The sequence below is a fragment of the Colossoma macropomum genome, unplaced genomic scaffold (assembly GCF_904425465.1).
Source record: "Colossoma macropomum unplaced genomic scaffold, Colossoma_macropomum, whole genome shotgun sequence".
Lineage (NCBI taxonomy): Eukaryota > Metazoa > Chordata > Actinopteri > Characiformes > Serrasalmidae > Colossoma > Colossoma macropomum.
The window spans coordinates 36015521-36039605 of NW_023494785.1; the positions used below are offsets into that span (position 1 = coordinate 36015521).

The following is a 24085-nucleotide window of genomic DNA, read 5'->3' on the forward strand; positions in this document are numbered from 1 at the left end:
TACATTTCACTTGGCAAAAGAAAATGCCTATTTTCTTAATGCTGATGCTGATTCTGGTGCTACTAGCCAATTGTAGCGCAGGGGGGCGTGGCTTGCCTGAATACGAGTGTGAAGAACAACAACGTCGAACATCCCTCCATCTACCTGGCTTCCCCGTAAGCTCCTCTCTCTCTCTCGCTCTCTCTTTCTCTCTCTCTCTCTCTCTCTCTCTCTCTCTTTCTCTCTCTCTCTCTCCACCGCTTCTCCCTTACCGAGCACACGGAGCATGTGAAGACGTCACAGCGAACAACGACGAAGGCGAGGGGGAAAGCAACAAGCTAACACTGCTGGGTGTGCATAATCGTTCGTGTCCGTCTCGATCCATCTCACCAACTGATGTCCTCCAAAAGCGGGCTGCTATGGCTCCGTGGACGCTGCTCTGCCTCCTCCTGCTCGCCATTGTGCAAAGTAAGTTGGCTGTGTGTTGATGGACGGTGCCGCCTGGCATTCTGTCAGTGAAAGAATCACAGCTGCTGAAGCGGGGTGGCAGCAAAAGCAGCTCCAGCCTATTAGCCGCACTGTCCCAGTGGAATATATGTGACCTGTTCATGCCTTTGATAGACTGTGTGGTGATGATGATGGTGATGATGATGATGATGGTGGTGATGATGGTTTAAACAGTGAGAGTGTGTGAAATGGAGACGCAGTGGTGGTTGTGAGGAAACCCTTGGGTAGAGGAGGGAAAGGTGTGTGTGTGTGTGTGTGTGTGTGTGGGTGGTGCAGTCACGCCTGGATGATAATGCAGGATCATTAAGGGGTTGAGCAGAATACCATGTATTATGTCACAGTGCTGATTTGGACTGGAAGTGTGAGGAGCTTATTTACCTCTCTGTAACCTCTCAGGGGTCTTCGGTGTGTGGGGTGGGGGGAGATATACATGAGCCATGAGCTGGCAAACAGTATGTGTTAATCAGGGGTATTAACAGAAAGTTATTGGCAGTATTGAACAAGGCAGAGAATAATTACCTGGTAAGGAAGATGAATTGAAGCGTGCACTCACACTAGAGACGGCTTTAAAGGGCCCATATCCTACATTTTTGTTCTTAAATGTTCACAACATTTGTGTGGGTTTGCATGTGACGTCTCCATTTCCGTGACCTCTCTTTATCCCTAGTTAAGCAGGCTGCGCCTTTAAGACTGATATATGTAAATGATCTTTGTTCTGATTGGCGGAACACTTATCCAATCTTCAGCGTGAATCGGCACGGCTAAACTGGTGTAGGCTGACTAGGCGCATTTATGTATGTGTTGATTTTGTGATGTCACAAAAACAGTATGTTTAAAATGTTTTTCATTTAAAAATAAGTTTCCACATGTGGAGTCTGTGGACTGGGGAGGAATTGTGTTTTGAACATTTAACAATGTTTACAGAGTATGCTAAAAAAGTGAGGGTTTTCTATGATCTAGGCCTTTTAATGAAGTATCACAATACAGATAATATCAGTCACTTCAATTTAGATTTTTGTATTTAATAATTTTATAATCGAGTAGATTTTGTCACTGCCACACTTTTTAAACTAAAAAAAAAGAAAATTCTAATACATTTTTTGCGCTGAAGTGGAGAAACCCATTCTTGCAGTTGTGTCTTGGATAATTACCTCTTATTACCTCTATTTTCATTAATTCTCTTTATATTTATTTATAATCACAGGTCATGTTGACATTTTACAGGTTCTTGTTTTACTAACCATGATGGTATTTAGTGTTCAGAGTCACCAGTCTGTATAGCTGTGACTCTAGTGAAACAGGGGGTCATTTGCTTTAGAATCCCCATCCAAAATTTCACCCATCATCAGAGGATCTTAAGTTCAAATACCACAACCAAATCACAAATTATCAATGATATATCAATGAGTCCTCAATATTGACCTCTATTTTTAGGCCCTAAAATTTAGCCTGAAACACAAAATTGCTTGTAGTGCAATGTAAGAACAACTAGCTAGCTATGTATTACACTAGAATTACAATTTTTAAAAAATATTCTGTTTTAAATACTCAAAATGTACACATATTTCTGTTTTTTTTGTGAAAGGGTTTATCTTAATAAGTTAAGTGTGTTTTTCCACATGTAAAGGTAGCAGATGGCCACATTAATTGAAGTAAAAAGAGCTAATTTTAAACCTTTTTTTGGATCTTTACCCAGTTTTTCCCCCCATTTAGGTATGCCCAGTTCCACATGCTAGCTAGATCTCCCACATCACATGATGGTACCAAGCTGAGGAGGGGGCATCCTAACCACCCAGAGTGTGTGAGGCCAATTATGCTTGGACATCCGGCCATGGATGTCCGTGGCATCGCTGGGGATTTAACTTGCAGTCTTTCGACAGTAAGGCCAACGCTTAGTAGTTCTGCATTTCACCAGCAGAATGCAAATCGACTTGGATATATTTAAAATATAGTAAAAATATTTTCTTCTTAACTGGGTTATCAAATTATCTAGGACGGTGTTTCTCAACCCTGCCCTGTGATGGACTGGTGACCTGTCTAGGGTGTTTCCTGCTTTGCGCCTATTGACTGCTGGGATAGGTTCCAGCTCTCCCCCGACCCAGAAGGATAAGCGGCTTAGAAAAGGTGTGTGTGTTTCTCAGCCCTGTTCTTGGAGCCCCACTGCCCAGCACATTTTAGTGCTTTTCCTGACACTTGAACTTGAACGGGATTAAGAAACACTGATCTAGAACACTGCTGTTTAAAGTGACACTGTTGACTCTGCGTTGAGCTGCTAGTGAGCAATGAGGGTTGAAAGGTGAGGGGTGAGAACCCCCCTGCCATGAAAACAGTTAACACCTCCCCACAAAGACAGCTGTGCTGAGATAAAACGGCAGCAGCATATCAAAAAATCATGTACAACTGCCACAATTAAACGCCATAAAAACACATTTATAACTGGCTTGCTCACCTACAAAAATGAAAATTTAGTTTGCTTCTGGCTTATTGATGAAAAAATGCCTAGTGCACAAATCAAGAGATCTCCAAAACTGGTGGAAATTGCATTTTGCTACAGTTAAAACAGGTTGAAGAAAGAAATGAGCATTTTTGTTTTTTGATATCATGATAGGAAATGTTCATACCATTTCATCCCTAGCAAGCAAACACACACACATACACATGTTGCGGAGCTGTGGAAATCGGCTTAGCCTCTCTCTTTGTGTGTCGGAGCCCAGAAGGCTAATTCAGCTAATTAAACTCTGACTAGGAGAGAAAGAGCCAGTGAATGGCGGAGGTGGGAAGAAGGGTTTGGGTGAGGTCAGGAACGAAGAGGGGCCTGGGGACCAGCAGCCCACATTCATCATGCCTTCATCCCTTTCTTCTTCATATGACTAACTAAGGGCGAATGCGTATCTAGCACAGGTACCAAACACACAAACCTGACGTTCATTAATAAACGCGTTTAGCATAGCTGTGATCTAATTATGTGCCATCAAGTCAGCAGCACTGATTTAATGCAGTCTACATGGATGTAGGCTTAGACTGAAGGTGAGTGGCTGAGATGCAGTGTAACCTGCAGATGGTTTGGTTGATTCTTGCATGAGTTCCACATATTGGTAACTAATGATATGCTGTAGGCGTAATGCTGCCTAAAGTACGCAGGCTTAAAGAATCACAATACGTTTTATCGGCTGGGCATTTATCTTGGCAGTAGGTCATAATGAACTAAACATATAGTAACAAGTAAAAAAATGAAATATAAGAGGGAATATAAGGGACGTAAATCTCTGACCTCACAGCAATTCACATCTAAGAAGGGGAAGATTAGTCTATTGTGAAATCTCACATTTCACCACAATTAAATTTTCTCCCCAGTTAGGCCATTGCCAATTCCACCCGCTGTCTAGGCCCCTCGATCAGTTGATGCTATAAAGCTGGGAGGGTTAAGGCAAGCATCCAAGACAGCCACACCATTTCAAACTGCTGCTAATGCAGCGTCACTTTACAGCTCAACACACTTGGAGGAGAATACTAACTGCCAATTTTGCCAATTTTTTTCACAGAATTTAGCTTTGTTTTCTTTACTACGGCCAACTTTATTACTTACCATGCCTTGATAGCTTGGTAAGTAGCAGGCTATGCTGGGAACTAAAATAGTTGAATAGCATAGAAGCCTGCATGAACTGAATTCAGAGCACTAGATGAAGGTAAACGCTAACCTCTGCCGCACTTTGGCTTGGTCCCCAGTTTAACATGTCTGCTGTAGTATAAGAGCATTTATTGGCATCAGAGTTAGATAGCTGGGGGGCTTGGTTTCCAAGTGGGAAGGCCTAGACCCCCTAGCCCTCTATGTCTACACCCCTGGTATATTGAACAGTGTTGTTTTGACCCTTCCCATACATACAGATTTAACAATATATCCAAAATCTTGCAACCAGAGCATTTTACAGGTCTAGTGAAAATTGAACTTGATGGTGAGTGACACATACTGTGCTTCAAAATAATTTGTAATACATCCTGTTACATTAACTTCCATTACAGATTCATAATGTTTTTTTCTTCTCCTAACGGTAAAGTTACCATTTTGGAGATACAAGGTTTTGTTCAGACAGCGACAGTGATTATATGCTTGTGCATTGCTCTGTATTCCAGCAGCAGCAGGTAGCAGTACTAATGAAGTTTGGTCATTTCAGTTCATTAGTAGCAAATTATATTATGCTGTATTTCCGATGCAAGAAATAAATCCCTTCTGGTCTTCTGAAGAGCACTATGGAGTATTTTCCAGTGCATTGACCGCCACCAATCTATCATTTTCTTTTCCTTTGACTTTCTGGCTTGATCCCAAATTAGAAAAAAAAAGATTTCAATTGAAAAAATATTTTTTCCTATTTTCTATTTTCTGAAACTGATCTACCACATTACTGCAACATCTCCATTCCACAGATCTTGTATTTAAAAGGTCAGACTTGGACATCACTCTTTTCATTTCACTGCTGGGCCTTTGAGAAGTGTTTTAAAGCAGGACGTGCTCAGCAGTAATCAGGTTTGCAGTGCATTATCCTAATATCAACATCTTCAAATGTACACCGTACATGTCTGGTGATGAATGATCCCCAAATACACAGAGAAGTAAATATTTCAACTCGCATTGCCAACTCATCTTTCATGCTTATTATGGAGATACAGTAGCGGATTGGCTCTGCAAACAAAAGATGGTCCAGTATTTCATTTGCCGTGTTTACACAGGTACATGTTATTAACCGTGGGTTTATGTACACAGCAGATAGCAGTTATCTATGAGGGAGGCAAGCATGTAATAATACCCACAATAGATCTGAAAACTAAGTCATTGCCTTAGGGTAACAAAATCATTTTTCCAGTGTACAATGAAAGTGAAAGTTTTAATAATGAAGGGAAGAGTTTGAATAAATCAATAAAACACTTGCACTTGATCACACGACTTGTGGGCATTTTTAAAACCTCTTTTTGGCATGGGCCAGGTTGTGGAGGTTACTGCACTGGACATTTTCCCACAGGAATGAAAATTTTCATAATTCTTTTATCCATCCAAAAATATGATTCACTTCGGCTGGAGTGTGGAATTGATGTTTTATTAATTAATTTTATTCATTTACATAAAATTCATCACTTAAATAATTTTACTGTTAAGAGAAATTCCTGATATACGTATGTTGCCTAGATGCAACAATGTACAACTGTGGAAAAGTTAATGCCGGTGGCAAGTGAGGTGTCAGTTATGCAGTCACTCCATGTATTGTTTATTGTTAATTTAGAATGATTTTTTATGTAGAATTATTTTTCATGTTTTTTGTTTATTTGGCAAATTTAACTTATTGAGTATTTAGCTTGTATGCAACATTAGTAACCAGAAGCCTATTCTAATCAATGTCACCATGCAGTATATTTTACAAGTTTAGAAAATGATAATTCTGATTATGAAAAATTACTTTATTCTTTTTATGTCGAGCATAGTTTTAGTTGTTTGTGGTTTTAAATGATTGTTTGGTGTGTAAGAAACTAAAACATTACAATGTTTTATCATGGTAACAGGGTTTCTTTAAAAATCAATTAAATAAAAGTTGCTGATAGTTCTTTTTAGAATTTATACTATATGAAAAGCAATAAATTGTGTTGTTTTTTTCTAAGAATTTAGATGTTTCAAAAAAATCCTATTTTTCATGATATCTTGCATGATTTCTTTGCGCTATTACACAATGTTGCCTCAAGGCAGCATAGCCCAAAAGGACACACATTATATTTTTACAATCAGGTTCTTTTTATACAAAAAACATATTTTTAAACTTTGCTCTCATAAAGCGTGATTGATTATAGTAATATTAATTAACCCTTTAAAGTATGCTCTTCATAAGTTAAAGTATGCACTCATTTTTTAGCCAAAAGGAAATTCTCAGGCTATTTTCAAACACTTGATGTATTGTTTTTATTGTCTATATTCCACTGCTGTGTAAATAGTTCTTCCAGTCATACTAGTGTATTCAGGGTAGTTTTATATTAATTCTGAATTGTACCAGAATAATTTAATCAAATTGTGCTGAAATACATGAAAGCATATCCTGGAATTGCTATTGAACTTAAATTGTTGTTGTGAGGTCACAGTTTTACACCATTAAAGAGTACTTAAATAATAATGTACTGTCTGGTCACAAGCAAGGCAAGACAGGGTGGAGAACATTTAATGTGGAGAGGAACCTTCTCAGCCAAAACAAAGATCAATATAGAGTTTCTCTCATTTAGTCGGTTCTGACCTTTCATTAAGAGTAATTAGCATTAGCATCCCTGTCCAGGCCATTCCTCTCTTCCCTAAAGAGGTGCTGATGGATTTGGTGACAATTCTGGCTGGATTCAGCCTTGGCCTCGAGGGAGCAGTAAAAACGGACAGGGCCCGTTATGGGGTGACTTACGGTGTCCGCTGGGCGCCGATCGATGGCCAGGACAGTGAGTTCCGAGATCCCATCCCAGTCTTGCTGCTTTATCATCCTGTTCAATTCACTTCTGTTTTCTTTATGTGGTGTGTTTACAGCCAACATTAGTGCTATTCAGATGGGACAAGTTTTGCTTTGCAGTATGTCTGCAAAGCAGTTTTACCGCAGAACGTCTTTTTATTCTTATGATTGATTTGCTCAGGATAAGAGAACTCTGTATGAAATACAGCGACAAGAGTACGTAATTGAATCACACCAAAAAAATGAATTTGTAAAAAGCAGCTAGCCACAAGTAAAAAAATGTTCTAACATTTGCGTTTACAGCCTACCATCAAAATCTCTACATAAAATCACTACATAAAATATATGTAGTTTAGATTTTATCCATCATATACCTTAGGCAAGATGTGTTTGTAGTGAAACAGGGGGATGTATTCACTTATTTTTACTTAGAAAATCAACCCAACAGTAATTTCACCAACGGTGCCTATACTTTGGCTGTATGCTACCTATTTTGTTTTATATTTGTTGGTTTAAACCTGCCATAATATTCAAAGACATGGGAACATACAGTCTGTAAAAAGTTGCCGAATAGTGGATTGGGATGGGATTAAAATCACAGAGATAATCTGGGAATAATTACATTACCACAGCTCCCTGTGTTAAACTAATCCTGTCCAAGTAGTGCTGTGTCCCAGAGCAGCTTTCCAGAAATGTGTGTCCAGCCCCCTGCTGAGCAATTTTTCTAAGACCCTGAGGAGAAAACATTGAAAGGAACCAAGACTCTAAATGAAAAACTTCTTAAGAGACTCAAAACGAAAAAGTCCTTAAGTGACTCAAAAGAAAAAAAAAACAAAGAGTATGAGGAAGAAACATTAAGAGGAAAAATTCTTCAAAAGCATGAGGGAGAGAGCATGAGAGAAACAAAGACTCAGACGAAAAAGATTAGAGAAATCTTAAGAAGAACCAAGATTTAAAAGAAAAACTCCCTGAGGAAGAAGCATGAGGAGGAAACACAAAGGAACCAGGATTCAGAAGAAAAAGCTGCCGAAGAGCATGAGGAACCCTAAGAAGAACCTAGACTCAAAACCCAAAACTGTGAAAAACCAAGACTTAAAACAAAAAAAAACTCCCAAAGAAAAGGAGAAGGAACCACCAAGAGGTACCAAGACTCAAAAGGAAAACCCTAGGAACATTAGGAGGAATCACTGAGAGAAACCAAGACTTGAAAGGAAAACCCACAAGAGCATGAGGAGGAACCACTGAGTGGAACTGAGACTTAAAAAGAAAAACCCAAGAACATGAGGAAGAACCACTGAGTGGAACCAAGACTTAAAAGGAAAAACCCTAAGAACATGAGGAAGAACCACAGAGTGGAACTGAGACTTAAAAAGAAAAACCTTAGGAACATGAGAAAGAACCACTGAGAGGTACCAAGACTCAAAAGGAAAAACCCTACGAGCATGAGGACGGACCACTGAGTGGAACCGAGACTTAAAGAAAAACCCAAAGAACATGAGGAAGAACCACTGAGTAAAACCGAGACTCAAAAGGAAAAACCTTACGGGCATAAGGAAGAACCACTGAGTGGAACCGAAACTTAAAAGGAAAAACCATAAGAACATCAAGAAGAACCACTGAGTGGAACTGAGACTCCAAAGGAAAAACCCTACGAGCAAAAGGAAGAACCACTGAGTGGAACCGAGACTCAAAAGGAAAAACCCAGAGAGCGTGAGGAACCAAGTAGGACAAGTTTACAAGGAAGTTTAAACAAAGGCACTGGAATCATACAGAGGAAAGATCAGTGATATGCTAGATATGCTAATGACGCATGTTAATGCTAACATTTTAAAAACAGCTGACAGTTCTACTTATTGTGTGAAACACCTACAGGATACATATGAAAATATGCTTGCTAAGAAGTTCAAAATTAGCCTAAGGCCAGTATCAGGTTAGGACTTTATCCAGGGATTGTTAATCAAGAAGTAATGTACTAGCATAGTTATGCTAATGTTAATGTGTCTAAAATGAGTGGAGTGGTTGTTAAATGCTACTAACTCCCTTTCATTACAATTAGAAGAGGCTGAACAGAGAGATATGGATGTCCAGGTGCGGTCAGTAGATACCCAGAGAAGTACATTTAACATGTATGGACTGTAACGACCACAAACACAAGCTTAGGCCTAAGAAACGCACACATATGCAAACCTACACGTGTATGCATTTAACCCTAACATTTAAAAAACACGTACTCTCTCTTCCTCGGAGGTCAGCGGAAAGCTGGGAGCTGCCGAAGGTGTGGGTGGATAGGTCACCTTCTGTTCTATATTTGGCACCTATTATACACACCTCAGTGCGCTCACACACACAACCGCACACACACACAAACTCCTCTCACCCACAGTCTTCCTCCCTCCCTCCCTTTTCCTCTCTCTCTCTTACGCATTCCGACTCTGCAGGGACTTTCAAGGACATTTCTCCCCCCTCCTATACTGCAGGTTTACTGCTGTGCTTTGTGCTGTAGTGGTTTCCAGAAGACGATTCTGTGGGAAATTAGCACAAAAAGAACTTCAAATTTGCCTGCAAATCGCTGTTTAACTGCTAAACCCGTGCTAAAACTAAATCCTAAAACCAAATGTATCTAATTGTAGTCAGTCAACTAGAAAAAAGTTTGCTTCCAATGTTTTGCCCAGGAGCTACAAGGCTAATGAAGCTAATTGTGATCTAAGCTAATAGCCACCAGATTAGCTTCACCCAAACTGGTTTCTTGTCATCACAGAGAAAGTCGAATACACTTGCTAGAGCGACTGTATGACATACTGTCATCCGTAAAAATGGACATAAGGGTGTTAAAAACAGTACTAGCAGCCATCAGCCTGAGTTTTGTCTGTACTTTGCTTCATTTTTACAGATAACAGTGTGGAGCTTATAGCCACTTGGTTAGCATCACGCAAACTGCATGTCTAAATCATAACAAACTTGTCTCAAACTGTGCCGAGTTCTTAATCCCAAACTGACATGTTTATGTGGTGTATAACACTTTATGACTTACAGTTTTCTTTGAAAATGAACAAAAGTATAGATAAAATTAGGGATTAGGGATGCTAGTTCTGTTTTGAGCTATATGACACACTTTTGACCATTTTGTGTACATTGTAGTCCTACAGAAGCACCACACGTCCTGGCAGATCGACTGCATTTGGGGTAATGAAAAAGTAGTGTATATTTTTCACTGAACTATTATGTGGAGTGTAGATGTTTCAAGCGCTCAAGCCTTTTCAGAAGCACTTGCTGTAATAATGCAATGTACAAAGTGAAGAACGTAACAAGTCATACTGTTTCCTAAACCATATCAGCAAGTCCGCACCACCTAAATGAAGACCTGGATGTGGTTTGAGCGGGTTAAGAGAAGTTTTGGTGATGTATTTTTACAGAAACAGTTTGGACTGTCCAGGTGACTGTTGAGGACTAGTGTTTGTTAGCAATGTTAGCCTCACTGCTCCAGTTCTAAACAAAAGAAGCAAAATTTGAACTCCAGACATGTCTCGGCCAATCGCCTACATCTGAGGTAAGTCGAAAATTGTTTCAGTTTGATTTTTCACCTTCAAATTTTCTTTAAATTACAGCTGATATAAACTGAATATAGTGTCAAGCTGTTAGCTTGGCGCTAATGTAATGTGACAAAACTCATGGATGCTGTCAGAAATTAGCAGTACTGTAGTGTTGGTGGATACGCTTCATGACTTTATCAGACTTGGTTAGCAGTGAAAATAAGATTTACGGAAGGTTATGAAATGACTTTATTTGTCATTCATGGAGCTGTTGTAGCATGTTATCCTCTGAAGCCATTGACATTAGCGATACGGGAAGCCTATCTGATCTCTGTGCTATCTGGATTGGCATGGGCCTCTGCATTCAATAGTGGAGGAGCAGATAACACAGATTAGGATCTGTGAACAGCCGACTGCTGATTTGCAGAAATGAGATAGCGAGAGAAAGTCAGAAAAGGACAAGGGAGGCACCCATTCTGTGTTTAACCTTAGCGTTAACTTTGACACCATCAGTCTACGCTTTATACAGAAAAGTATAAATATATAAGATACTTAGTGGTGACTTCCGGTGGTGGCTTGTGAACAGTTTTCTTTCATAGATGTGTCCACTGTGTCCTCACCTGCTCCAATCCCACTGTTTTAGCCTTGATATTTTAGTGAAAATTCTTTTGTATAGTACAGATTCTTTTGTATATTAGGTTTTCTGATGTGGAGAGAGGCGGGAGTTTTCTAACAGAATGACTCTTGGACTTGGACTAATGGACACTACTTAGATTGGGGCTTGGCAATTTTGTGATATGTCATTGTTGTGATGAATTACAGCACTATACACATTATTTCTAGAACACTGAACGACTGCATGTACTATAAAATGACTTCTTTCCACAGTTTATACTACAGTTAGTTCCTGCCTTGCAGTGTGATAAGCTGAGAGGCATTCTATGAGTGCCAGTGTCTCCTGATAATGGCTCTCCAGATTAATCTCTTTAAGTATCACTTTGCCTCATTCACCTGTAATGTAGCAATGACAACCAGCTATTAAAAAAGTGACAGCCAGAAATATAACCACAGTGACGTAAGCGATCATTGACCAAAACGCTTCCGTTGTAAGCAGCATTGCATCGCATTGTGCTGATGTTTCACCTCAAAGTCCGTGTAAAGCAGTAAAAAGTATGTATTCTGAATTTGTCACACCACAAAAAATGAGTTATTAACCACCCAGGAAAATTAAAATGACTAAAAAAGTATATAAAAAGAGATTTCAAAGTCATGTCCTCTGCTCTGAAATGCTGAGAGGGGTGTCCACTAAAGGCGGAGAAACCATGCCCAACTGCCCCACAGTTGTTCCTTTCAGTCTACAGCAGAACAGTTGTTTTTTTTTCTCCCATTTATGCAAGTTAGCAAGAGGTATTATTGACTAACATAACCCAGCCAAATAAAATTCACCATCGATGAATAACAGAACTAAACATGTTTTGGACTGAGTGGGGGAACCACTGATGCTAACGTGCTATAGTTTTTATAGGGTTATAATGTTAGGGGAGGATTCATGCCTTATATGGCTCCAGTGCTTCATTGAGCCATGACCTGATACCTGCCCAAAAAATTCTGAACTCAGAAATGATGAAAAGCAGTTTAACTCCAAAATTTAGTGCTACATAGTTTACAGTCTTTTCACATGTTTTCAGGAATTAATTTCTAACACGTATAACATGTTTAAAAACAAATTGACTTTAAATACAGCGGTAAAGCCAGCTGCCTCTGGTCAAAACACGGTCTAGCCACAACTAGCCAAAATGGATGAGGATAAACTAATCCCTGAGGTGGAGAAAAGTGAACCGTATGACCCTTTCTCTAATTTTTGTAAAGATGTTGCTGGAAGTTTCAGTTAGTTGTACCATGTTTTTAGTCCACAAATGAACTCCATAAAGACTGCACAGACCCTAACCTCAACCCCACTGAACACCTTTGGGATGAACTGGAACATTGATTGTGAGCCAGGCCTTCTAGTACAACATCAGTCCCTGACCTTACAAATGTTCGTTTGACTGAATGGGCCCAAATTGGACACACTCCAAAATCTTGTGGAAAGCAGCCTTCACAGAAGAGTGAAGTGTTGTAAAGGGGAGTCAACTATATGTTAATGTTCATAGTTGTGGAATGGGATGTCCAACAAGCTCATATAGGAGTGATGGTCAGATGTACAACACTTTTGGCCATATAGTACTCAGTCGCAAATACTAGCTAAATCATTGTGTTTTACTGTATTGTTAGTCGGAATATTTTCTGTCTTCCCATGAAAAAATGTAACAAATATCCAAGTAGTAGAGGTGTAATGATATGCAAACTTCCTGATGCATATTGCATCATGATCTGATATAGAATAAGAAAATAATATTAATAAAACTAAAAAAAAATTGTTTACAAATTGGTAGGTATAAATGTCTGTATGGAGTGAGTATTTTGTTTTGGCCATTCAGAATCAGCACTTAGCAGCTTCTTAAATCCTGCTGGGACTGTTTTTTTCTCCATGAGGCTGAAGTTGGCTTCCTATCTGTCAGCTTCTGATTAAAATGTTCTGTTGTACCTTAAATGGAGGAGCAGTAACAGTAACTGCTCCACTTAGAGTGGAATGGAAAATTCGAACAGAAGCTGGCTAACTTTAGCTTTGCGATTACCCCTCACTCCGCTAACTGACACAATTGATTGATATCTTCATACCTGATGTAGCATATTTGAGGTGTTTGTACAATCTGCCACTCTTCACTCATCATTATTGTGTTCGAATGAGAAACCTCGGCATTTTAAACAGCTTGGCTAATCAAACATCAAATCAATATTGAATACTCGAAAACTGGCTCTTCGATTGGTTAACTGAATACAGAGAGCCTGTAAACAACAACAGCCATTGTGTAGGATCGTCAGATATCATGGACAAGTACCGTGATGCTATGCTTGTTCCATATCTCCCACCCTTACCGTAGATTGATGCTATGACTAATGCTGCTATGAGAAATATGTGATGGTGATGTTCCTTCCCATCAGCATGTCTATTAATTATTGTAGTCTGTAGCCATTATTGATTGACAGCAAGAAGTCATTCTTTCCAGAAAACGAGTCACGGATGGTAATAACATAAGCTCTGTCTGATAATGATTAAGAGTGAACGCATTAAATGCTGTGGTCGGCAGTTAACCCACAACAAAGATGTCAGGAAAGGATTGACTGCAAGGAGGAAAGAGAGGGAGATGAGGGGGGAACAGCTTGGCAGCTTGTGTCCTTATTTAGCCCTGTTTATGCATGTTTGTTCTCATCCAGAATGAGCTGCAATAATAACGCAAGTTTACTAACCATTTTACAGCCTCTTCGACGCGCACAGAGGATCGTCAAACTGAGCTATTAGAATGACGACCATGTGAAGGCATATGGAGAATGTATCCGCTGATGGTCAGTTGAATGCTGTGGGGAACTCTCAAGGTCTTCCAGGAATTAAACAAAGCATAGCTACCCTGAGGTAATTAAGTTTTGCAAGTTCTTGCAAATTGTCCAAGGTTTGTGGTATCTAGGTACATACAGCCAAGCAGCCTCTCCCATTGGTTAGGTCCTCAGGAGCTGAACCAAAGGCCTTGCACCTTAGATGAACCACTAACATAATAACATGTTGTGCAATGGATTGGACCAATTTAGTCAGAAAAAATTTCACTCTAGGCCTCTGGAAGTTCTAGATATGTCACTGACTGTGAATACAAGAAGTAGTCTAACCAGATTTCAGTGAGTTTTTAGAAATATAAAGCAGCTCTTTACTGAAAGAGTCACTGTGAAACAGCTACATGCAAGGTCAAAAGTATTAATGCTGCACCGGTACCGATACTATATTGGTATTGGCGGCAATACTGGTGCTTAAACACAGTATCGGTATCAGTGATGGGGATACCGATAGCAGTTATAGATACCACAAAGCAATTTCTGATGCCCGCATGCGCCAGTAGACAGAACTTAACAACATGTCGGCGGTGTGGAACAACAAGCAGCAGTATAAATGCTCATGACGGCTATTTTTGGTGTGAAAAACACGCTAACGAAGCCACGTATGTGAATGGCTGAGCTGCCTCTTTCAGTAATCACTCATCTGCTGCTGTGTGGCCACACTTTCGACGAAATGATAGCATTTAGCCTTCTACATATCTACACTGTGCTAATTAAGTTTTGGAGACAACCCAGTTAAGATCTTGCAAATTGTCCAAGGTTTGTGGTATCTAAGTAGATACAGCCAAGCAGACTCTCCCATTGGTTAGGTCTTCAGGAGCTGAACCAAAGGCCTCACATTGTAGATGAACCACTAACATAATTAGAAAGCAACAGTGGAATCAAATAAGCATGTTTTGCAATGGATGGGACCAATTTAGTGAGAAAAAATGTCACTCTAGGCCTCCGTCAGTTGTATCACACAGCAGTGGGGTCTCGAGAGCCGTCATGCCAGAAAAAACACTGTGAGTCGCTGATGCTGACAGCGTGAATGACAGTGATATTTACTGAACTGACGCTCAGAGATGCAACACAAGACGCACGTATGAGACAAATGACTTGAAAAATTTGGATGTGAAACAACATTCAGCTCCATTTTGAAGCTGCTGTGTGTTGATGTGTAAACACCACATGTTTATCTGTATACTGATCAGTTCTGTTTTTAACTGTTCTGCACAATAAAGATATTTTACACTTACTTAAGTTAACGTGGTTCTTATTATTAATTACATAATAGTAAATACTAAATATATACAGTAAATAAACACTAATAAGTTTTCTTAAGCACCTAATAAACATAATCCGACACATAAATGCCATCTAGCCAAGCTGGGTGTGCTTTATTTGTGACACAAAACATAGATTTTACTAAAATAAAATATTTTAAAAATGTAATCTTTTAAATATCAGGACTACTCATGTGGACATCAATTTGCCATGTGCCACTGATCAATATGTTGTTGCGGACCAGGTACACCCCTTCATGGCAGTGGTATTTTCCAACGGCAGCGGCCTTATTCAGCAGGATTGCAGGACACACTTTGGGAATGGTTTGAGGAAAATGATAAAGAGTTCAAGGTGTTGCCCTGGCCTTCAAATTCCCAGATCTCAATCTGATCTAGCATTTGCTAGAACAGCAATTCCAATCCATGGCAGCTCCACCTCACAACCTATGGGACTTAAAGCGTTTGCTGTTAATGTCTCGGTTCCAGATATCACAGGGCACCTTCAGAGGTCTTGTAGAGTCCCTGCCTCAGCAGATCAGAGCTCTTTTGGTGGCACATGGAGGACCAGCAGTGTATTAGGCAGGTGATTATGTTTTGACTCATCGGTGTATGTTAATGTTTCTTATATGCTCGATAGCAATATGGACGGACATTACTGTGCAAAACACACTGCGGATTACTTAATGAACAATTATACGTATTTAGTTGCTGAGTGGATTTAAATATTCTGCCCTACACAGCAATCGATTTTCGGTCTGACTGACCAGAAATGCATTTGACTACCGAGTGTAAATGCATGCGGCTAAAATCTTACCAGGATACAATCCAGATACTAATTACCTAAAAGGACCAGTTAGCAGGGGTATACGTTTTACTAGAACACAGCACTTTATATCAAGGGCCACTCACATCACATCCATGACGTATTCGAAACGGGTCGGTTTTATACCTTAGTTTCCATATATGGACTGTATGAGCTGGGAACTTTGACACTTTAACATTGTGTACGTAGTGTATCAACATAGAATTGGAAGGGCAATTCCACTGATTCTACAAAAATTCTGCATAATTCAGTTGTAATGTAAACAAAGTAATTCAGAGACGGTGTAGTTGTGTTGTAGAAAAGCTACATTGTAGAGAAAATTGCTGACTCAAATTTCTTTACAGTGGTGGTGAATGGACCAGGGGTCACAATGCCTACAACACAAATATAGCCATTTTATTTACTATCCAGTACACCAGTGGACCTACACGTCTTCTGAGCTTTTATGTGAAATGTTGATGATATATAAGTTTAAAAGTTTTCTTTAGGGACCGTTTTGCCTTATAACGCCCTGCATTCCTTCACAGAACAATGTCCGAAGCATCAAGCAGCATGTTCATAAACATTTCATGTAATAACTTTCTGTGAGGGAACTTTTAGAGACAGTAAACTCTAATGTCTGGCATCGCCACCACTGCCAACAATTCTGACTCTCTACAATGGAGCATTTCATATGAAACCACTCTAAAATGATTTAATCTTAAGTCTTTAATTATGCAGAAATTTTGGAAAAATTCCCCTTTCGACAAAGCTGGTCAGCTAATTCTCCTAGCTGTCTCTTTCGTACTGCATTGCAGGATAACAGACACACCAAGCCAGTGTTTTTTTTGAGACAGGCCCAAACGAGCCCAGACGAGTTCTACCAAATGATCCGCCACCTCCTGCCAATTTCAGCAAGGCCAACGTCTTCCCAAATGAGGACACTTTTGTCCACAGCACATACACTCCAAGTGTACGTGGCCAGGCAGAAGCAGACGCAGTGAGCAAGCACCTGGCAAAAATAAAGCAGGTCCAAAGTGCTATCGATCAAAAACCTTTTATACCACATTTAAGCAGGAGAAATCGTTTTATAGAGGAAAGGAAGCATGCAGGTGTTTGAAGTATCCCCATAACCGTAACCTTTCGCCAAAGGAGCGCATGAGTGATGGGGTCAGTGCAGCGCAGCGCTGCTTGAGCATTCACCCTCACCACACATTTACTGCAAGCATTAATGGAATTCTGTTAATCACTGTAGGCAAAAGCCAATGGCCATTATTTAACGCTAAGGAAGAGGTGCTTAAAGAATACATCTACCAGAAACACTGCTAATAAGAAATGAAAGCTATGGGCCATGCTAACTGGGCCCACTGCTTGTCATCTGGCCAGCATTAGCACTTTATTAATGAGGACAAATAAGTTATGGCTTCAATGTATCAATTTAAATTACAGCATAATGCAATAGTCTTGAACTTGATGAATGCATATGGCCAAAAATCATGTTTCTGCATTTTCTGAGGTTTTTTTTCCAGCAAAGACATGTTAGGTGTGAGTACATGCACATGTGTGTATATATATATACATATATATATATATATATATATATATTTATGTGTGTGTGTGTGTGTGTGTGTGTGTGTGTTTGTGTGTGTGTGTATATACAACCCCATTTCCAAAAAAGTTGGGACGCTGTGCAGAATGTAAATGAAAATAGGATGCAATGATATTCAAATCATGTAAACCATGTTTTAAAGGAAAATACTATAAAGACAACATATCAAATGTTGAAACTGAGAAATTGTATTGTTTTTTGGAAAATTTATGCCCATTTTGAATTTGACACCAACAATATGTTACAAAAAAGTTGGGACGGGGGCATGTTTACCACTGTGTTTCATCACCTCTTCTTTTAACAGCACTCTATAAGCATCTGGAACTGAGGAGACCAATTGCTGTAGTTTTGAAAGTGAAATGTTTTCCCATTCTTGTTTTATATAGGATTTCAGCTGCTCAACAGGTCGGGCTCATTTGTCGTATTTTTCATTTCATTACCCTCAAAATGTTATCAGTGGGTGACAAATCTGGACTGCAGGCACCTGGATGCTTTTATTACAGACCCATGCTGCTGTAATACATGCAGAATGTGGTTTGGTATTGTCTTGCTGAAATAAGCAAGGCCTTCCCTGAAAAAAATGTTGACTGGATGGCAGCATGTTTTGCCAAAACATGTATATATCATTTAGCATTGATGGTGCCTTTACAGATGTGCACGTCACCCATGCCATGTGCACTACTGCACCCGTATACCATCATGAATACTGGCTTTAGAACTGCACACTGATAACAAGCTGAGTGGTCTTTAGCCTGGAGGACACAGTGTCCATGATTTCTAAAAAGAATTTCAAATGCTGATTCATTGGACCACAGAACACTTTTCCACTTCCCCTCAGTCCATTTTAAATGAGCTTGGGCCCAGAGAAGGTGGCAGCATTTTCCTGTTTATATGTGGTTTCTTCTTTGCGTTTTAGAGGTTTAGCTTGCATTTGTGGATACAGTGACGAACTGTTTTCACAGACAGTGTCCACTCAGTGATTTCCACTACAGAATCATGTCTGTGTTTAATGCAGTGCAGCCTGAGGGCCCAAAGATCATGGCCATCCAGTATTGGTTTTGGTTTTGGTTTTCTGGAAATCTCCAAAATATTTGCTTTACAGGAGAAGGCAAAGACTCTCTTACCTTTCAATGTAAATTAATGTAAAGACATTTTATTTCAAGTGATTTTAGAGCATAAAGCGCAAATGCTTTTTCCAAATTATGTCAAAAATACAAAGTCATATGACTTCAATGGTCAGGACCCTCACAGGACCACCACACAGAGCAAGTATTATTTGGGTGGTGAATCATTCTCAGCACTACAGTGACACTGATGTGGTGGTGGCGTGTTAGTGTGTGTTGTGCTGGTACGAGTAGATCAGACGCAGCATATTTTTCCACACCTCCAAAGTTCAGTCTTAGAAGTTGGTTGCATTTTCTGCTTGTAACACTCTGAGTAATTCCAATCAAAAATTTAGACTCATCAGTATATAAAACCCTACCTCTGCATCATTTTCTCTTTTAATTATATTTTTAACTCCAGTTTTGAAAACTCCTGTTTTTTACTTGTTTTTCTTTGACTTTCTCCTTGCTTATCCTATATATAATCTCCTCAGAACTATCGCCCGAAAAATGAATAACTTGTACTTTATGGCTGTATTAACTAGACAGTAGCAAGCAGAAGGGTGGTCTCTGACTTTTGCACAGTACTGTACGCTACGGTTTGAAAGTGAATTATTATTAACTAATATTGTTATCGTTAGATGATTAGCAGATAGGTAATTACAGTATATTATAAGTTATGTATAAGCAACAGTGTATAGTAATAGTGATAGAACAGTGAATGCTACCCGCATTGTACACTGTAACAAATCAATAACCCACATTCTCAACCATTATAAACACTATTGAAAAGCAGTATATAAATCAAAATGTATTGTAATTACTATTATTATTATTATTATTATTATTATTATTGGTATAAACCGTCTTCTTCTGTTCGCTGATTGAAAAATAGTATTCAGTATTAAATGTTCTGTAGTGAATCACAGTCTACCCCTCTGCCTCCATCCTTCTCTCTCTCAGCCGCTTTCACTCCCCCTCGTACAATGTGTGTGTGTTTCTGTCCTGTTTAAACCTTAATACACACACACACATACAAACGCATGTACCCACTATCTGACTCTCTCTCTCTCTCACTCTCACTCTCTCTCTCTCTCTCTCTCTCGCGCTCTCTCTGTGCGGACAGCAGGAATAAATATAGCTCAAACATGCAGCATGCAGGCTGGGACAGACTTGGTTTTATCTATGAGCCTGAACTCAGATGCTTGTTTTTGTGTACAGATCTGCTTATGTAGGCCTGTTGTGCAGCCAGCATCAACTTCAAGTCTTTCATCTTTTGTTGGGGTGTAAAAAGCATCAAAGCGTGGTGATTCAGGATCCTAGATTTTTGAATTGATTATAATAATATTCAAGTATATATTAATTTTGTGTAAATATTCAGTTGCTGTGTAAATAGTTACCTTTGTGTATTCAGTGTTTTTTAAGAATGATTCTGGATCATACCAAAAGAATCAGTTCAATCGTGGTGAGATTTTTGTGAGGCACTGAGTAATTTCCTAACAAATCTAACTGAATCAAATCATGGAAAAATCTTCAATTTCCTAACGCATTGAATCATTTCCTGATTTGTGATGAGACAATACAACAAATAATTTCCTAAAGAGCTGAACTGAAGTTGAATCATGGTGAAATTTGAGATTATAGGATGTATTGAGTCATTTTTTAAAGAACTGAATTGAATTGTGGTGGCGTTTGAAATTTCATGAAGCATTGAATCGTTTCCTAAAGAATCAGAGCAAATCAAATGGTGAAATTTGACAATTTATAATAAATTGAATTGTTTCGTAAAAGATGTAATGGGATCGATTTGAGATTACAAGATGCATTGTATCATTTACTGAATTGGATAGATAGATCATGGTGAAATTCGAGAGTGTATGATGCATTATATTATTCCTTAAAGAATCAATTAAATTGTGGTCAAATTTGAGATTTCATGGTACATTGAATCATTTCCTAAAGAACTGAATTGAATTGAATTAATAATTGAATTGATTTGTGGTGAAATTTGAGATTTTCATTACGTGTCAAATTATTTCCTAAAGAGCTGAATGGAAATGTGGTGGAATTCGGGACTTCTTGATGCATTGAACTGATTACAAAAGAACTGAATTGAGTCAATTTGAATCATGGTAACATTTGAAATTTGAGATTTTAAGATTCACCAAATCGCCTTTTATAGAATTGAACAGAACTGTGGGATTTCATGATACATTGAATCATTTTTAAGGAACTGATCAAATTGTGCCATAATTTGAGATAAAATTTTGAGGCAAATTGAATCGTGGTGAAATTTGAAATTTGAGATTTTAAGATTCACTGAATCGCCTTTCATAGAGTTGAACAAAATTGTGGAATTTCATGATACATTGAATCATTTCTTAAAGAATTGATTGAATTGTGCCAACTTTTGAGATTAAATGATGCCGTGAATAGTTTACAGAAGATTTGAAGTGAATCATATTGAATCATACTGAATTTAGAGATTTTTGATGCACTTAATAATTTTTTAAATAATTGCAATCTAGTCAAATCATTATGAGATGCGAATCTTCCTGCTAAGTAAAGCTTGCTGTGTGTGTTTGAATGGGTTGATGTGCAGATGTATGTGAGCATTGCATGTTTGTGCATCTTCTAATGAGGCTGTTACTAAAGGTGGGGGGTGGGGGCTGGGGGTGGGGGAGTACTGAAATATTCATCGGGTCACATTAAGTTTACAATATGCGCGGAAGAGGAACAGCCCATAGCTGGGCAGAGGCACAGGGAAACATTCCAGGCACTTAGCACGGATCTGCCCGGCTTTATATAGCTCAGCATGCGGAGAACAGAGTGGAGACGGGCAGAGGAAACATGTTGATTTATTAAAATGCTTCCTTTTCTCAATACAATCCTGCTCTGAAGGACAACACAACACTCTCTCCAAGAGGAAGAGGGAGGGAGAAAAAAGAGAGGGACGCAGCAAGAAGGAGGGAAATATACGAGAGAGAGAGAGAGAGAGAGAGAGAGAGAGAAGATGGATCATCTACAATTTAAAAGGACCATATCATGGAAAACTGAATGTATTGTTCATTCCCCACTCCATACATTCTATATATATATATATACAGTTGCATGCAAACGTTTGACCAGCCCTGGTCAAATTACATGTTTTTTTTATTTTCTTTAGAGGAAAGCAATTTAAATACTCATTTTTAGTTCTATTTCAGTGCACAAATACTGTTTAGTTTAACATATTGGGGAAAAAATGAAACATGAAATATCAAATGTGCCACAACTTTTGCGCAGGTCGCATTTAAGGTTTTATGTTTCCATTTGCGTATGACTGTAAATTAAACTGCAAAAACAGCCCATTTTGAATTCGCTGTTACAAAAACCAACATGGTTTGCCTATTCATCCTACAGCAGTTTAGCCCCTGCCCATTCACACTGAAGTTATAAGGAGTGTTTCAGCAGTCGGAGCAAAGCTCATTTGTATGTATTCATCTTAAAGGCTCAGTAGCAAAACAGCATGTTTAATACCAAATAATAAAGAAAAGGTGGAAAATAGTGACGTAAAAAAGAATTCCGGCTGTTTTTGTTAAATAAAACCACACAAATGGACCTCATAGCATAAACAATAGAACCAGATAAAAAAGGGGAAGTCACCAGCACTAATCCCCTTTAGCTGATAACTATGTAAACATCAAATGTAGCAGTAGGATGGCTAAACAATATGGAGAAAATACTAGTATTGCAGTTATCCTGCTGCATGCTGAGCATATAGCAACACCTTAGCAACCACCTGAGATACCATAGCAATGGTGGACCAACATGATAGCAGCAAATCTGGGATAACAGAAACGGTCTAGTAACGTTTTAGCAGTGAGTGAGGATACTTGGGATACCATAGCAACAGCCTTGTAACACTTTAGCAAGTGTCTGGGATAACACAGCAATGGCCAAGCAACACCTTAGCAGCCGCCTGGGATACCATAGCAATGGTCTACCAACATGTTAGCAACTTCCTGGGATAACAAAGCAACAAAATAGCAAAACCCCAGCAACCATTTGGGATTCTATAGTAATAACCTGGCAACGTCTTAGCAGCCCTTGTGATAACATAGCAATACTTTAGCAACCACTTGGGATACCATAGCAACAGCCTAGTAACACTTTAACACCACTTGGGTTTACACAGCAATGGCCAAGCAACACCTTAGCAGCCACCTGGGATACCATAGCAATGGTCTACCAACATGTTAGCAACTTCCTAGGATAACATAGCAACAGCCTAGCAACAGCAACCACTTGGGATTCTATAGTAATAACCTAGCAACATCATAGCAGCCCCCTGTCATAACATAGCAACACCTTAGCAACCACTTGGAATGTCATAGCAACCGCATAGTAACACTTTAGCAACTGCCTGGGATTACACAGCAATGGCCAAGCAACACCTTAGCAACCACTTGGGATATCATAGCAACAGCATAGTAACACTTTAGCAACCACCTGGGATAACACAGCAACAAAATAGCAAAACCCCAGCAACCATTTGGGATTCTATAGTAATAACCTGGCAACATCTTAGCAGCCCTTGTGATAACATAGCAATACTTTAGCAACCACTTGGGATTTCATAGCAGGGGCTTTGACAAGTCGTCTTTCCTCCAAGTTTGTTCCCCTTCTAATTTACAATTTGATTTTTTGTAACTTTCAGTAACATTTTAAAAATCTGACGCTTAATGCAGTGTTAAATCAGTGATGTGACTTGGTTAAAGATTGGCCTGTATTTACTACCTTCTTTCATCAAAAACACCCACAGAAACACTAGGACCTGTGCATGTTGCAGCCATCTTCATCTGTTTCAAATGTTAATAATTCTGAAAAACGTGTTTGATTACTGTCTTTACTTCCAGTCTTAAGACCAACGAGTAACAGCTGTGTCCTTCCAACAAAAGCTGTTCCCCAAGAAGTCACTTTCATTATGTTCCCCTTCAAAGAAACACTTAACATACGTCTGCCCAAACTCACCTTAGCTGCCCTGCAAATTACAAATGTGCATCTAAAATGGATAAAGGAGATTAGATATAAGATAATCCTTTTGCATAAGAAAAGGAAAGTCAACAAAAAAGAAGTGAAAAAACAGAGGGTTCAAAAATGTCAAAAAATGATCAAAAGCTCCAGTGAAAATGGGACTCCTAACAACCACCTGACAGACCTGGTATACCACCAACACTGACCCCATCAGATAAACGGCACTTAAAGCTTCAAGAGAAAATCATTTACATTTATGGCATTTGGCAGACACTCTTATCCAGAGCGACTTACAGTTTGATCATTTTACACAGGTAGGCAAAG

The 24085-nt window shown here is 39.1% G+C and overlaps 1 protein-coding gene across 1 annotated transcript in view; it reads left to right on the forward strand.

Moving 5' to 3' along the window:
* Window positions 1–200: 200 nt before the first annotated feature.
* chrnb2 (cholinergic receptor, nicotinic, beta 2) overlaps window positions 201–24085 on the forward strand; it is a 46230-nt gene continuing 22345 nt past the window's right edge. Inside the window, exon 1 of the mRNA XM_036592735.1 lies at window positions 201–447. Within this exon, the coding sequence (XP_036448628.1) occupies window positions 399–447 (49 nt within the window). The 5' untranslated portion in view covers window positions 201–398. The remainder of the gene's footprint in view (window positions 448–24085) is intronic.